Genomic DNA, 18,255 nt, shown 5'->3' with positions numbered 1-18,255 from the left:
TCGGTGTGAGGTCAACTGAAATTAGTACAAGTGTACAACAGTTCCATATGACAAATTCATTCAACCATGCAGTACTAGACTTCTCAATACAATTTCTAAAAACTTGAATTCACTAGAAATGATGGTTTAAAGTAGAAGATATTAACAAATTGCATCTCTTCTTCAAATTACCCAGAAAGGTGCCATGGAAATTTTGATGAAAAAAAGTCAATCTAGCAAAATATCTGCAGGGAAAATAAAGTATAAAGAACACTGATTACACGTTTCTTCGTACTCTTTAATTTCATATTTTCAATCAAAATAAGACAATAACAGATTCAGCTTTAAAATGTTTTAAATTCCTCCAATTTATATTATAGCGTTGTGCTGACAGGGACTGCGAATAAAAATATACATTATCATAGATTCTTCACCAGCCTATAAAAAGGACTTTATGACTGTTACTGCCTAATTTTATTATGCAAAGACCAGGCAACACCTTTTCTTCCAATTTAATGAAGTGTACAGTACATGATACATGCAAAACTGCATGAACAGTTATATCCTTTAAAATGGCCACTCTCCATAAGCACTGTCTTAGCAAGACAAACCGATTCTGTACACAGTCAGAGGATAAGCTTATGAGCCAAATCTTCCATCATCAAATACACGATTCTTCACTGGAAGACTTTTCAGTGACGTTTAAAAAAAACACAACTGGACTTATTCCTTCTGAGAATAAGCTTCTGGAAAAATAAAAGGACTTAAAATGAAATCTCTCCTACATGGGACAACCACTTAACAAGTTAAATTACCTTCTTGCTTTGGTTTCCTCGTTAGAACACCATTACTATAATGAGCTGGTTTGTTACTTTAACAAATATATTTGTAAAGTTGTGTAAGTCACAAACAACAATTTAGGATCTACCTAAAATGAGTGTAATGACAATAGGAAAAGTAAATGAACATGTAAAAAATAAAACAAAATGACTTTTTTTTTTAAAAAGCTAACAAAGAAAAAAGGTAATTTATAGTTAGTCAAGTTACAATAAGTGTTGTCTTGTCTGCTTTTTTGTAAAGTCTATTCTCTTCTCAAAGTGGAAATGTCAGCTCACTGTAGATTCTCCCTGGAGAACATGTGGACTACTCCCTCCCCATCACAGGAAAAAAAAAAATTCCCCATCCCTCCCTGATCAGGCTCTGCAAAGGACTATCCAAGCCACTCAGGACGACAAAGCAGTTTCCTTCTGTGTTTGCTGTGCTTGTGAACGTTGTTGCATTAACTTCTGATTTTCCAAATCTCTAAAATGTTTCTCAACCTAAAAGAAAGGAAGAGATGAACAAAAATGAGCAAAACACTATGTCTTCCTTTTTTTTTTTAAATATACAGTCTGATAGCTTCACTATACTAATAGAAGCCTCCCCCGCCCCCCATTTATCTTGCACACAAAGTTACAAATGACAAAGCTGAACATTTATGGAGTAAAAATGAATTTGATTATTTAGGGCAACCTAGTAGATCTGGTGCACAGGTTCAAGTAACCAAACTACTGTTAGAATATTGCCTAATAAATCAGCTCCATTCAAAATGACATTTTCTGCTCCCTCCTACCCCCCAGCCAGTTTCTCTTAACCTCTGCAGCAATAGGTACTATTTTATTCCTTCCCAAATACACAATGATTTACTAATAGTTTGATGTTTTACTAGATATATACCAGGGTTTAAAAAGTTAAATTACGAAGTTTGTTAAGACTAAATTCTATGGAGTTGATGACAAAGATAATTTCTTTAAAACTATCAAAAGGATTCTTTAGAGAGCAATTAAAATTTTGTTTACAGTGGTAGGAGACTGAACAAAGTGGCACTAATTCAAAATTAGAGAGGGGCCTTTCAGGAGTGAAACAGATAAAAGCAGTGGAAGGGCATTATCCATAAACTTTACAATCCATCATACTTTCCTCAGACAAGCCGTAGATGCTGAGTTAACTAAGATTTTCAACCCCCAAAAGGTTTTGAGCGAAATGAAACTGGTTAATTATGTAGAGATTAGTCCATAATTAACCACTCAATGAAATTAGTTCAGGACTGAAAGTTCAATGTTTGTGTATCTGCCAGCTTTAAAAGACTATTTTTACTTGACAAACATAATGCATAATAGAGCACATTCAAGAATAAAACAGCCTTAATACATTGGAGGTCAAATGAAAGAGGAAAGTATACAGTAATGGTAGAACACTCAAGGGCATTAATCTAGAAAGGGATATTGCAGTCAGCACAAGCACATAGCTGCCCAAAATTGACAACACAAGTAGATAGGATGGTAAAGGTGGCAGATGGGCTTATTCCAGTCCTGTTCTACAAAAATATTTACCCAGAACTTTAGTGAAAACATGAACATTATACAATAATCTCAACTGGAATTTGAAGTCAGTTCATTTAATTACAAAATTAAAATTATGAGAATAATTTTGAGATATTCTGTTCTAATAACGTCAAACACTTGACTAACACTGTACTTTGAAAGTAAATGAGTGTCACAGCCACTATGGAAAAGGCACATGCAGAATCTGAATGGCCTTGTTTCTAATTCAACACTTGCATGACACTGACCCATGCACCCCCATTTAAAATACATCTGGAATATAATAAATGCTTAACTTTAAAGTACCGTTTTCCAAACACAGAACCATTGTTTTGTATTTAGTAAAGGAGTACATCGCCTGTTTATGACATACTGCATCATCTGTCACTGCCTAAACTTTAGTAACTGCTTCTTCTCCTCTGCCATCAGATTTCTGAACAGTCCATGACTAACTTACTATTCTTAGGAAATATTTGTTTCATCATTGTCTATAAAGCAATGCTCCCATTTTCTTTAACCTTCCCCACCAATCAATTCCATGACACACCCTGAATGAATAAGTGACTCTAAAAATTCATGCTCAAGTGCCTAGCCACTCTACAGCTAATTAAAGATTCCAATAACTTCCCCACAATGCATGCCCAACCAACAGATTCCCAGAAAATGGCCGTATTCTAATGTGAAAAACAAAGCTTTTCAAAGAAGTCTGTTCTTCCTGTGCTTTTGGGAAACATTGTCCTAGAACACCACCCCACCAAATCACATAAAAATTAGCGGAGTCTTTAATATTTCACAACACCAATCCACCCCATCCCCCCATGCAGTTCTCCTTTGCCCCCTACCAATTACTTACTTTTTTAAAAAAATCACATGATTTACCTCCACTTTTCCTTGCATTTGTAGGGTTATTTTCTCTTGGTGTGATACTGCATGTTATCCTATTTGTTGGGCACAGCTGCTTAATTGGCCAAATGGAATTTGTCTTATTGGCATTATAACTAACTGATTAATTGCCATCTTTGAACTGTGAAGCCTAGTTTACTATGGCTAATATATTTTTCATCTCTTCTGCTTCTTTTGCTGATTCAAATGCAATCATACTATCATAATTCAAAAGATCTTCCCTGTCGAATAAATGATATTATTAATCTACTAATACTCCTGCGTTTAGTTCTTATCATAGGGACAACATAGATCATAACAGTTCCTGTGTCAGCCGTAAGTATTTATTAATGCCAGCTTTAAGTATACTCAGCAACCAAGTATCCACACTCAAAAGGTATAAAGTGCTAAGTGTTCCAGAACACTGCCCAGAATATATTCTGATTATAAAATGTCTTCAACAGTTAAGCTGCTTAGCTTCTATCAGTCTCTGAAAGTTTAAATACAATTTCTGCTACAAGATTTCATGATCTCCATAGCTATACCCTGCAAGTGTCATGACTACCTGGAGGACTTTCAGGAATTTCAAAGTCTTGCATTCAAGGTTCTTCTTAGTTCTGTCTAGTGTGCTTTGAAGCTTGCCCTCCCTCTTATTATTTAATCCAGTATTTAACATAAAAAATAAACTACTCAATACATGGAATATCAACTTGCACCATCTAAATTCCTACAAATGTGTACAATTATAATGGGTCTGTCTAGTATTTTTTAAGATGCAAGGTACACTAGCAGCACAAAAACAAATGATAGGTGGAGAGTGACATTTGGATTTTAACCAAACTGCATTCTATTTCACCTACTACTTCATAACAAAAGTTAATTAAAAATTAAGTACCTACCAGATTTAATTACCTGACAAAATTGTCAGTTCAACAGAACTTTAAACATGTTATAAGCAACCCCAACATTATCAAAATTTAAGATGTTTATTAAATATCTTATGAACACATACTTATAACAGTTATAAAAACCAGCATGTACTAACAAAACCCTTTGGTTAGATGGTGCCCATTCCATCATGAGCTCTCATTTCTCTTTTTACTCAAAGCAATTCCCAAGCACAAATGCTAGTTTAAGACACAGGATGGCAATGCCCAACTCTCACAGCTCTACAAATTATACTTAAACTGGTTACTTTTAAAACAGCCAAATAAAATATACTGCAAAAGACAACATACTGTGCAATCATAAGCAGTTTAGAAGATGGGTGTGAGAATTGTGAGAATTATGAGAAATGCTGATTTCAGCATTGAGTAGTAGAAGTGGACAAACTCTCTAAATGTACAGCCTTCTTGGTCTAAATATAAATTAATGAACTAAAGTTCAGATCAGGCCTTCGTGCAAGGGCAATTCAGGTTGGAAATTTGATTGTTATTGGTACTAATACATGCTGTCCTTCAATATTAACTATTTTAGATTTGACTATAAAGCACAACTATGGGAAGCTTAGCACATCAGAATAACTCAAGGTTAAAACAAAAGCAGCTAACAATCAAGTATTTTCAGAAATGTAATAAAATAACATTTTCAGGGAAGTCTGATGATTTGCAAAACAAAATCAATTTTGAAGAATTCAAAAAGAAACTGCTGGAAAAACTTGGTAACAGATGCTCACCCTCACTCTTCTCCTGTCACTCACATGTATCTTGTTTTGGGCAAATTGTAACATAGAACAGTACATAACAAGTAGTCCCGTCAACACATGATGCCAAATCAAACTAATCTATTTGCATGCACGTGACCCATATTCATTCATTCTCTACACACTTATGAGCTTGTCTTATCTGCCAGTGTGCATACTTTCATTACCTTCTCAATTGTTTCTCCAACTGCTGGCAGCACAAAAAATAATGCAATCATTCCAACACTACGGATACAGCGTGGTAAGAAACCACTTGCAAAAATTTAAAGCACTGAAATATAAAGAATGAGCATGTGCTCAAACAGGTTTCTTCTATTTTTTTTTGAAGGATGGAAGATGTTAAAGGTTAAATAAAAATTCTCCAAGCTCTGACTCCATTGACAGAAGAAATTTGCAATGCTTTCACTCTATTGGCAATTTCAGGTCACTGAATTTAATTAGCCATAGAGAACTATTTGCTCACAAAATTTGCCTGGGTATAAGAAGTGTCTACCAACGATCAAAGAATATCATGAATGAGACCTTAAACAGGGAGGGAGAAAATGTACGTGTACTTACTATTTTACGTACGTGACTTAATGCGCTTCCTTCTTTGCCTCTACAGTTCTCAACTTGGTAAGGTGGTACAATTACAACTTCGTCCATGACAATTATGCTCTTCTCTTGCCATTTACATTCCTTGATGCTAAAAAAGTATACATTACATAAGAATGCTGGTTGACCAGATAATTAAATGGATTTCCGATCCATTTACCATTAAAATTATTTCAAACTTTGTTATCAACTAAAAGCTGTTGTAACTTCCAATCAAAGCACAATAGCTTTTGCACTCACATATGTCTGCAAATCAAATTAACAAGCTTGAAGGGCACCAACTGGGAATACAAACATCTTTAGTGTTAGTCACCATCACCAATACAAAACCCTGGCTCAAGACAACAAAATAAATTTTTTAATTCAAAGGGAAAATAGGATGTATGCTTAGAAAATTCCTGGCAGTTATAATAGAGCAACTTTATTCTCCTCTGTAACTGAGTATTTAGAAGCTCCGTGCAATCTTGCCCAATTGGCCATTATCTATGCAAGACAGCAGACAAAAATCATTACTTCAAAAGCGATTGGCTAATGCCTGTCTTTACTTACTGTTGTGCAGGCAAATATAACAGGCAATTTGCACACTGTAAATAAATAGATAAAATAATGCAGTGTTGATTAAGAAATATTGGCTATAATGCTAGCAGTACAGCCTGCATTTCTTCAGAAAGCAACATGCTTTTTAAATCCATTTACTTGAAAGGGACAATGACACTCACTTGGTGCTACACTGAGCTACCAATTTAAGATTATATGTTTATGTTCCTGAAGTGTGCAACAATAACTTTGCAAGCTTTTACACTGATCTTTTCCATTTTTGGCTCATTCTTCCTTGTCCCGATGAGCAGAAGCAGAGCGTGGGCAAAATGGAAATTCAGGGCCTAGTTCAATCATTAGACAAGAGCAATGATTGCGTGACAGTGATAATATTGGAATACCTGACTAATACTCTGCCAGGGAAAGCCTGTTCCTCTCATGCAGATCTATTGAAAATCTTAACCCCACAGTAAAAATCCTGGCATAAATATTGAACACCATACCATATGATCATTGCATTTCCAGAAATAATGCAAAACTTTAACACCACTCTAAACATGTGTTAAGTGAACTATAATGAGGAACACGTGGAAAAAGAAAAAGTTAATGTTAAAAAAAAGTTGAAAAAAATAATTTAAGCTTAGAGGAAGCTAATTCACCCAAGACACTGTTCAACCATGAAACTGTAGTACTCTAAGCATTTTGTCACCAGATATGGAAAACTAATTCCAAAATTTTCTTCTTTCTCCAATATCTTTCAAAGTGGCCATTTTCAAAATATTCACACAGTTCCTTTCAGTAGATTAACTCCAAATTATCTTAAGGTTAAAACAGATAACTTGCAGCAGCAGTCAGTTTTACCTTGTTTAACAGTAGGGTTTTTTTTAAAAAAGCAAATTCCTATCATCCCAGCTACACTATTTAACAATGACCAGTTAGATGGGATGGGGCGTATATAAGCTCTGGAATGGCGTGTTCTAGTTTAAAAAGTGAAATTGTGTAGTGATCCACTAAAAAATAGATGCAAAAGTAAACTTGAATACCAGGGCATCTTACTTAACAGTTTACACAACCAACAACTCATGTAATCCATGAATCATATCTCTTAAGAGCTAAAATTTCAACATCACAAGATTGTGACGGAAAGGGTGAAAAAGAATAGACAGCATTCTGGTCTCAATTGCTATCCAGCAACAACTGCCTGACATGCGCATGGATGTCACCAATGTACATAATCAGAATTAGCTTCAAGTTCAGAAAGAAAAGCCACTTGGACAGTTACTGAAGAACAAGTGTTGTTCAAAAGGTGTACAATTTCATAAAGACATTGGAACTGAAAGAAGATGGAAAGTGGAATGGAGTGGGGCTAGGAGGAACATGGGTAGGGAGCGGAAGACAAAAATGGCATGGATAAAACAATTAGATGTTCTTTATTAAAAAATGTACATTTTGTGAAAAAATTGCATCTTGCTGGAGAGAAAAGTGGTTGATATTATTGCATCCTTGTAATAACGGAACTAATCGAACATTCTTGTTATAATCAATCCTCAGGCTGAATTTAAACAGAACTGATATTTTGCAATAATGGCTTAATTCAATTCCACTGATAGAAAAATGTTTTGCATTATCCAAGGCAGAATTATACAATAAATATAATTAATTTATGTAATTACATAATTTATATAATATTCTGGCAGTTAAGCAAGCAACTGAACAGAATTTATATTGATTTTACATTACGCCTCAAGTAAATATTATCAACTGATTGAGATAATCAATGAATGCCATGATTGCATAGTGTGTTTAAATTATTTAAAATCAATATTGGTTCAACTGGATCAGTACCCAGAAATTTATTCCTGCTTGGAAGCACTAAATCTACTTTACAGTCATGGCAATGCACCATACACCACTTCCAGAATGCACTATGTTAAATTCAATATAATGAATTTGGGAGGCAGTAACAAGCTCTGACATGACTATATAGTAAGCACTACAGAACAGGGATGAATCTTTAAGTATATATTGCTTCGACTTTTTACTTGAACAGATTCTCAAAATGTTTTCAAATTAAATCAACTGCTGTATCATACCACAACCTTTTTTAATTCATTGAACTAGAAAATTTCTCTATTTTTGATGAAATAAGCCATTTAGAAAAAAAAACGAACTTACGTCTTATGGATAGTCTGAAAAAGCTGCTGGCCTTCTGGAGAGACTCCGGCACTAATTGCATAAGCTTGGCTTAATTTCTCTTCCTTCTCTGTCCGTGCTCGATTGGCAAGCTAGTGATAAAACAACAGCTTAATCATCAGACACTGCCATCCTGAAGCAAGCAGCTGAAACAATTCAAATGGTTACCAAAATTGTTAGCACCAAGTTTTTAAATGGCAATTTAAAGCTAGCAAACAGATCTGCTGCAGTCATCGTATCAAAAGAAACATTTAATCATTCCTCCAATTAACATCAAGGTGTACAGTTCATTAAAAAAATCTTAGGCAGCAATTTTACAAGTTTGGAAGACAAAACTGGCAACATGGGTAGGCAATGGATATGGCATATATGGACGTTAGTAAAGCACTTGACAAGGTCCTTCATGGCAGACTGACCCAAAATATAAAAAAACATGGGAACCACAGTGACTCGATAGACTGGATTCAAACCTCTGTGACCAGCAGTGTTCTGCCGTGATCAGTACTGGGACCTATTGTTTGTGCTTAGACATATGTAAATAACTGACAAAACAAGTGTTGGGTGGGTGGGGGGGGGGGGAGAGAAAAGAGGAGAAGAGCTAGCTTGCAGACAACACAAAGGGAGAGCTGTGGATAATGAGAAAACTATTGCATCAGGAGGATGCAATAGAAAAGGTACCTCAAAATTAAAGTAGGAATTGATCTGAATAGTATTTGATCCACAAAGAAAACATTGCTTAAGATTTAATCTGTGCTTGCAAAAGTTTTGTCTATGGACTTACAGTTAGGGAATTCAATTCTGCATATCATTCACTCACTTGCTCCACTGGCAAAAACATGCAAAAGTCATGCAAATCTGAAGCCAGAACCTGGCTGCAGATTGGTTTTACAAGTTAGGGGTATCAAGGGCTGCGTTAGTTTGGGGCAGTGGAATCAGATACTGCAAACTGTCAGGAAAGTTAAATGATCGGAAGGTCATCAAGATATTAACGAGCCTGAAAGAAAGTCAGGAAAATAAATTTATGGGGAACTAACTTAAGTGGTTCCCAGTATCAACCTGGGACTTCCCAACCATCACCCCAATTTGGCAGAATTTATAGCACATTGAAATAAAATGGAAAGAACATCATGGGCTATACTTTTAAGCAACTGAAAATCCCAAATGTGAATTTAATTTCATTGCAACACTCAAAGTTGCTGGTGAAAGCAGCAGGCCAGGCAGCATCTCTAGGAAGAGGTACAGTCGATGTTTCATAGAAACCATAGAAACTACAGCAGAAACAGGCCTTTTGGCCCTTCTTGGCTATGCCGAACCATTTTCTGCCTAGTCCCACTGACCTGCACACGGACCATATCCCTCCATACACCTCCCATCCATGTATCTGTCCAATTTATTCTTAAATGTTTCAAAAGAACCCGCATTTACCACCTCGTCTGGCAGCTCATTCCATACTCCCACCACTCTCTGTGCGAAGCCCCCCTCCAATGTTCCCTTTAAACTTTTCCCCCCTCACCCTAAACCCATGTCCTCTGGTTTTTTTCTCCCCTTGCCTCAGTGGAAAAAGCCTGCTTGCATTCACAAGGGTTTCAGGCCGAGACCCTTCGTCATTTCATTGGTCATTTCTGTGCACATTTGTGATAATCTGCAAACATTGTGAACCCCAGACTCAAGTCTGGTCAGAGAAACAACTGCCTCACGATCTAAAAGGCAAAGACTGATTTTCATTTTTTTAAAAAACACAACTTCAACTGTACACTGCACCCAAATTAAGAACCACACAATCCAATTTCTAGACAGATACAAGACCATAAGATATCAGAGAAGTAGTAGACCATTCAGCCCATCGAGTCTGCTCCACCATTCAATTGTTCCAGTCATACCCACTCCCCTGCCTTCTCCCCATTCCCTTTGATGCCCTGGCTAATCAAGAACCTATCTATCTCTGCCTTAAATGCACCCAATGACCTGGCCTCCACAGCTGCTTGCGGCAACAAATTCCACAGATTTACCACCCTCTGACTAAAGGAATTTCTCTGCATCTCTGTTCTAAATGGACGTCCTTCAATCCTGAAGTCGTGCCCTCTTGTCCTGGATTCCCCTACCATGGGAAATAACTTTGCCATATCTAATCTGCTCAGGACTTTTAAGATTTAGAATGTTTCTAAGATACCCCTTCATTTGCCTGAACACCAGGGAATACAACCCAAGAGCTGCCAGACATTCATCATACAGTAACCCTTTCATTCCTGGAATTATTCTCGTGAATTTTCTCTGAACCCTCTCCAATGTCAGTATATCCTTTCTAAAATAAGGAATGCAAAACTGCACACAACACTCCAAGTGTGGTCTCGCGAGTGCCTTATAGAACCTCAACATCACATCCCTGCTCTTATATTCAATATCTCTAGAAGTGAATGCCCAACATTGCATTTACCTTCTTCACCACCGACTCAACTTACAATAAGAGCTATATTCTGAAGAGAGACAAGCCCAAAAATACAGATTGATCTGAATTAATGTTTTTGAAATGAGTAGCAAGTATCACTAACAACTGTTTTTGGAAAAAAGCCCCAACATGCAAGAATAACTATTATATCTACTGCAATGCAGCAAGCAAGGGAGATTGAAGAAATTGGGCACAAAGATGCAGGAATTTAATGTAATTAGTTTATATAATCGAAAATAGTTTGCATCCAGCAAGGGGCACACACAATTGATGCAATTTCAATAAGTAGCTTAAATGCTTATTCCAAAGGCTTCTAGAAGCACACCTCAGAATGTGAAAAAGCATTTCCATAGAGGACAAATGGAATGCGAAGTTTTAGAATATGCTTTTCAAAACTGATGGGTATTTAAACAGTGTGTGAAAAGATGGTCTTGGTGAATCTACATTTAATGAAATGAAAAAGATATTACTATTTCCTGCCAAGAGAAAACACACATCTGCAAAGTCACAAATTCAATCCTAAGCAAATGCTAACTAGGTTGCCACTGAGGCAACTATAAACAACAGTGACTCTTCAATATGAAACAGTTTTGCGCTTCCCATCCCACTGTGCCCGATGTAAATTACATGCACATAGATATAGCACAAGTTACATTCCAATGCCAACTGTATAAAAATATCCTGTTGACACATTACCAGAAGGAAAATATTGACTAATTACAAAGCTATCCAGGGATGATATCTCAGATCTGTCACCTTCAGGAAGAAATACTTTTTCTGCAAACAGCATAAAGTAGCCTATATCTAGTACCTAGCACTTTTGACAGTGTACTTCCACAAAACAACAAGTTATTTCCATTATGCCTAATTTGGTTCGTTGTGAGGCATAATTGGCTATGTGAATTGTCAGGCAAAAAACCTTTCAAGTTGAGAGGGAAAAGAGCTAGTAGCATCTAGTCTCCTCCAAAAATAATACCTAGCAGCTAAAACCAAAATGCACTGGAACTTCCAGAGGATGCATTCCAACGATCCAAGAACCATTGACTTCACTTGTACATTTCAGAAAAAGGAAATTACATTTCATGCAAATTTTGACAAAGATTACTGAGAGCACATTAAAAGAGGAAGAAGGGAAGACATACCAGGGTGGAGTGGAGAGAAATCAAGATTCTCAAAAGTAGAACCAAGCCAGCAAGCAACTAATAACATAGCAATCAGGTAGATGGTGAGCACAAGAGAGAAGAGAGTAGAAAAAAAAACATCTATAAGACTACATTTAACTTCTTAATCAAGCAGCAGTGGTAAGAGAAACTCAGATCTGGCTTTGATTTACACTCATAGCAGACTTAACTGAGGTGACAAAGGTCAAGGATAAATTTTCCAAGGCTCCTGACATTTAGAAAGGGCTAAAATTAGAAAACAAGCCCCAATAAGTAAATACATGTGAACCCTTCGCAATTACCTGGTTTTCTGCATTAATTACTCAAAATGTGGACTGATCTTCAACTAAGTCACAATAATAGACAAACTGCCTAAACTAATACAAACAATTGTACTATTTCTCGTCAATACCGAACACCATTTAAACAATCACAGTCTAGGTTCAACAAAGTACGTGAACCTTTGGGGTAATGCCTTCTACAAAACCTATTGGAGTCAGGTGTTCCAATCAATGAGTTGAGATTGGAGGTGTGGGTTGTAGATGTGATCTGCCCTACATATTAAAAAAAAAGACAGTCAGGTTACTGACAGAGTCTGCTCTTCTCAAGATCTATTTACAGTCGGCCCTCCTTATCCGCAAGGGATTGGTTCCGGGACCCCTCGCGGATACCAAAAAACGCAGATGCTCAAGTCCCTTATTCAACCTGTCTCAGTGCGGTGGACATTAGGACCCAGCAGCGGAGCTCTGAAGCCGCAGGGTTTCTGTTCACGAAAATAATCACTATTTAAAATAAAGTGGCAATAATAAAGCAATCGGAAAGAGGTGAAACGCCATCGGTCATTGGAAAAGCATTAGGCTACAGTTGGTCAACGATCGGAACAATTTTAAAAGGATAAAGTGAGAAGGGCCCTGCCCCGATGAAAGCTACAATTATTACTAAGCAACACAGTGATTTAATATTGGGTTTTGGGGTATTGTGTTTTTGATCCTCCGTATCAACCCAGCATGGATGGAGAGCGCGCTCGGGAGCACTCTGTCACTGGATCGAACTTGGGAATTTCCATTTCCAAGCCCGGTGCTGTAACATACGTTTCTTAAGTGTTTTATATGCATAGAAAGGTAAAATATATACTATATACTAAGACAAACGTTTGACTAACTGACGATAATACCGGAGGTACCTGTTCCGACTTACTAAGAGAACTTCCGTTTTTTTTCCAATCCCGATCCACAATAAATTACGCACATCCTTCCGTATACCTTAAATCATCTCTAGATTACTTATAATACCTAATACAATGTAAATGCGATGTAAAATAGTTGTTACACTGCATTGTTTAGGGAATAATGACAAGAAAAAAAGTCTGTACATGTTCGAACAAGTGCTGGAAGAGCACTTCCGGGTTTCTCGATGCGGTTGGTTGAATTTGCACATGCAGAACTCGCGGATAAGGAGGGCCGACTGTATGTGCACCATATTTCTTGATTAAAACATCTTTCAGGAGGAACTCAGAACTGTAGAGATGTATGAAACTGAAAAAGGCTACAAAAGCATTTCTGAAGACCACAGTAAGAGAAGCAGTCTACAAATGGAGGAAATTCAGTACTATTTCTACTCTCCCTATGAGCGGGCATCCTGCAAAGATCACACCAAGAGCACAATGTGGAATGGTGATGGAGGTGATAAAGGACAAGGTTAACAGCAAAAGACCTGCAAAAATCTTTGGAGCTTGCTAAAGTCTCCATTCGTGTACCCACTACAAGAAAGACACTGAATAAGAATGGTGTTCATGGAAGGACACCATGGAGGAAGCCACTGTTCTTAAAATAAATAAATAAATAAATCATCCTTGCACGCCTCAAGTTTGCAAAAGACCACCTGGATGTTCCGCAATGCTTCTGGGAGAACATTTTGTGAACAGATGAGACAAAAGTTTAACCTTTTGGCAAAAATGCACACCACAGTTTTTGGAGGAAAAAAAAGCACTGCACACCAACACCAAAACCACCAAACTGTGAAGCATGGTGGAAAGAACATCATGGTTTGGGGCTGCTTTGCTGCCTCAGGGCCTGGACAGCTTGCAATTGTTGAGGGAGCAATGAATTCAAAATTGTATGAAGACATCTTACAGGAGAATGTCAGGGTAGTGGTCCATCACCTGAAGCTTAACAGAAGTTGGATGATACAGCAAAACAGTGATCAGAAGCACACGAGTAAATCAACAATTGGTTTAAAAAGAAGAAAATTTGTGTTTTAGAATGACCAAGTCAGAAGTCCAGACCTTAATCCAATCGAGATGCTGTAGCATGACCTGAAGTGGAACTGAAACAGTTTTGTATGGAGGAATGGTCTAAAATTCTTCTTCACCATTGTGCAAGTCATTTCAGCAGCTACAGGAAATATTTGGTAGAAGTTATTGCTGCTAAAGGAGGCTCTGCTCGTTACTAAATACAAGGATTTACATACTTTTTCCCGCCTGGACTGTGAATGATTAAACAACGTGTTCAATAAAGACACAAAAGTACAACTGTTTGCACATTATTAGTTTAGGCAGATTGTGTTTGTCTATTATTGTTACTTAGATGAAGATCAGACCACATTGTATGAGTAATTAATGTAGGAAACCAGTTAATTGCAAAGGGTTCACAAATTTTTTCTTGCAACTGTATATCCTATTTAATGTTTGCCATTGCCCATCTACTTTCAACTTTTTAAAATAAATTGCTGAATTCATACCACATACTTTCATAGCTTCTTTTAGTTAACCTCAGAAGCAACATGATTTTGACCCTTCGAGTTTTATTTCTATACTTACTATAATCCTTAAGCTTCCTGCTATTAGGTTAACAGTGTCTCACTTTAACTAATTTGATTAAATCCAGAACACCCCAAGAGTGTGAACAGCCCCCATTTGTTATTTAGTTCAACACATCCAACTTTATTTGATAATCCTTCAACATATACAGTCAGCCTTCCTTATCTGCGAGTTCAACCAACCGCAAGTCGGGAAAACTCAGAAGTTCTCTCTCCAGCACTCGTTGTTCAAGCATTGTTCACCTCGTGTCTCGCTCATTCGCCACTTTGTTTCTGTGGAAAAAAATGGCTCCTAAAAAGCAAACGATGTGGTCAAAGCAATTCCTCAAAGGCTAAGAGGGAGCGTAAAGTGCTATCTCTTGCCAAGAAATTAGAAATATTAGATCTTTTGAAAAGTGGCATGTTGCATTCCGAAGTGAGCCATAAGGTTGGTAAGAACAAATCGAGCATTTGTACAATAAAGCAGAAAGAAGCTGAAATTCGTGGAAGTGCTAGTGCTAGGGATGGCTGGCTGGCTACGTAAAGCACTACAGCCTCAAGAACTTAAAGATCACGGGAGAATCGGCATCAGCGTTCCCAGAAGAGCTACGATGGTTGTGTCTGTACTGAACATGTACAGACTTTTTTTTCTTGTCAGTATTCCCTAAACAATACAGTAAACAACTATTTTCATAGTATTTACATTTTATTAGGTATTATAAGTCAACGGAACAGAAACACAGAGCGGCGGGTCTTGCGCTGTCCTGGGTCCTAAAGTCCACCCGCACTGAGACAGGTTAAATAAGGGACTTGAACATCCACGTTTTTTTGGTATCCGCGGGGGATCTTGGAACCAATCCCTTGCAGATAAGGAGGGCTGACTGTACATGACTTTAACTGAGTAAAGAAACAAGGAGGAAAAGGTTACTTGAAGGACCGCAAATTGTTTGAAATGCCTACACCAAGATTAGGAATGCTTAGTCATTTAGTATATTCAAACTGAAATAAAAGTTTTTTTTTTAAAATGCATTTTCTGTCTTTATTACAAAGATTGTGTTCAGGCTCTCAAATTACAAAAGGAAAAAGGTTGCCTTAAATAATGGTTAAATTGCACTTGGCAGGAAACCACAATGCATAACAGGATTGTGGTGTTGTAGTTTACGGGATAATAAAATACCTTCCCTTGTATTTACACCATCCAGTTTTCTTTAAAAAAAATAAAACAGACAAATAAAACAAAATCACAAAGATTCACAAGTTGTGTTGTAATAGCAGACTTGCATGGAACTAGATTGCAGCTGAAATGTTTGCACTGGCTATGTATGGGTGCAGTGTCTGGCGATCAATACCAAAGTTTATTATTCTGCCCCAACAAAAGCTTCTTCAAAATTAAATACAAGTTATTTTGATATTAAAGGATTTGGTGGACTGAGCAAGAAAGAGGACCTGATGCATGATAAACTATCATCTTTGTCACATGACCAGATCAAAGTAATTTGGCTTAATCCTTTTTCCACTGTATCTATTTTTCAATCATTTACAATTGGAATTGTCTTTACCAGCTGAAGTTTTCCATAATTTTCACAAATATCTATACAAGTCTGCAGAGACTTACAATAACCATGATCCATTTTTTGTTCCAGTGAAAGGGGGAAGGTATTACATTCTCAGAAATCTGAAAATGCTGCAATGTAAAATCTGCATTACCACAAGCATGTTGCATGTTCTATTGGTACATTAAGATCATGATTATACTAGAGGGCACAGCCTCAGATGAAAGGGGCATCAATTTGGAAAAGATGAGAAGGAATCTCCTTAGCCAGAGGTTGGTGAATCTGTGGAATTCATTGCCATGGACTGCTGTGGAGGCCAAGTCATTGGGTATATTTAAAGCAGAGGTTGATAGGTTTGTGATTAGTCAGTGCATCAAAGGTTACAGTGAGAAGGCAGGAAAATGGGATTGAGAGGTATAATAAATCAGCCATAATAGAATGACAGAGCAAACTCGATAGGTCAAATGGCTTTGTTCTGTTCCCATGTCTTATGGTCTAACATTTAAATCAATTCAACAACTCACTATCAAACTTTGTTATACTATAAAACTTTATAGAGGAACTCTTAAGATTAATCAAACAATAGTTATACCACTCTACAACTAAAACATCTCAGGAGCTCCTGCATTGAAAATTACATTCACAAATAATTTGAGGGAATTAATATCTTTGTAGTTTAAACATTGAGTCATGTAACAATGTTAGTACTCAAAAGAAATACAAGAATGCAGTATGTAATCTGCAGGACAATAATTTCCAAATTCACCTTGGGTGGAGAAAAGGGTAAATAATTCGCTTTGATGCAGAAAGTATACTGTAACAATGCAATACTCTGAAGCTGATGAAGACCAGAAATATAGTAAAAGTGGGACTCACACCACTTCCTTCTCTCAAAGGAAAATTATAAACATAGATCACAGTTCAAATTAAATGTCAAGTAATCAATGTCATGATAATCATTTGAAACTAAAATAATTGTTAAATTGATAAATTTTCCAAACATTCTATAAATTTGTACTTTAAAAAAACACACACACAATATTGACAAATGCAATTTGGACTGAAATTCAGAAAACTTTAATTATGGCACAATTTCTAGTAGTTCCATTTATCCAGAAGATGGGTGACCTATAAAGACTGGGACAGCCTAACGCAATTCTAGATCTGTGCTAAATTAGAATTTCTCAACAGAACTGACCCCAAGGGCTTCAACTTTAGATAACTAACATTGCTGCAAATAAACAAATTACTAAATTGTACTGACAACTAAATAATCAGCATTTATGGGACCATCATGTAAATTGTAAGGATATCTGGCAATTTCCTAGTTTAGCTTAAATTTATAACAATGGGCAATCAGAGATCCAAAACACAAGACATAGCTCACCCAGTTTCACCGATTGAGTATATAAGGCATCGACTCATGGCAGATTGTTGTTTTGAGCAGCAGCTAATCAGCAATCACGATTGGCAACAAATTAAAATACGACAGGGGCAAGTGGAGCTGCTATCGTTAGAGTGGGGATCTTGAGGCTTTAGTTCTTTGCGACTTCAGTGAGGAGAGGCTCGAGTGAGAGAAAGTGAAAAGCTATAGATGGATTTTCCAGCCCCAGTTTATTGTGTTTCTTCCTTTACATTTGCTCTGCTAGGACAGTAGAATGCTCCTCTTACAGGATGTGAGAAGGCAGGGAGATCTCCAGTGCCTCTGACGACTACACCTGCGAGAAGTGCATCCAGCAGCAGCTTCTAACACTCCACACTGAGTTGGAGCTGGAACTGGAACTGGATAAACTCCAGATCATTTGGGAAGCTGAAGGAGTGATAGATAGGACATATAGAGAGGTAGTTACACCCAAGGTGCAGGACAAAGAAAACAGGCTGACAGTCAGGAAGGGGAAAAGAGGTTAAATAGCCAGTACAGAGTACCCCTGTGGCCATCCCCCTCAACAACAGGTATACCACAGAAAGCAAGTTCTGTGGACGAGAACGAGACTCTTGGATGGTATGTTCCCTTTCAGATGCCAGGGTCCAGGACATCTTGGATTGAGTT

At 37.1% G+C, this 18,255-nt stretch overlaps 1 protein-coding gene across 1 annotated transcript in view; it reads right to left on the bottom strand.

Moving 5' to 3' along the window:
* Positions 1-256: 256 nt before the first annotated feature.
* Positions 257-18,255, bottom strand: part of LOC140191650 (protein LSM12-like) — a 37,218-nt gene continuing 19,219 nt past the window's right edge. The window contains exons 4-6 of the mRNA XM_072249247.1: positions 8,233-8,342; positions 5,485-5,611; positions 257-1,298 (exon numbers count right to left, since the gene is read on the bottom strand). Of these exons, the coding sequence (XP_072105348.1) occupies positions 1,203-1,298; positions 5,485-5,611; positions 8,233-8,342 (333 nt within the window). The 3' untranslated portion in view covers positions 257-1,202. The remainder of the gene's footprint in view (positions 1,299-5,484; positions 5,612-8,232; positions 8,343-18,255) is intronic.

Source organism: Mobula birostris, chromosome X, assembly GCF_030028105.1.
Source record: "Mobula birostris isolate sMobBir1 chromosome X, sMobBir1.hap1, whole genome shotgun sequence".
In the NCBI taxonomy this organism is placed as follows: Eukaryota; Metazoa; Chordata; class Chondrichthyes; order Myliobatiformes; family Myliobatidae; genus Mobula; species Mobula birostris.
This window is presented reverse-complemented; position numbering and strand designations above follow the sequence as displayed.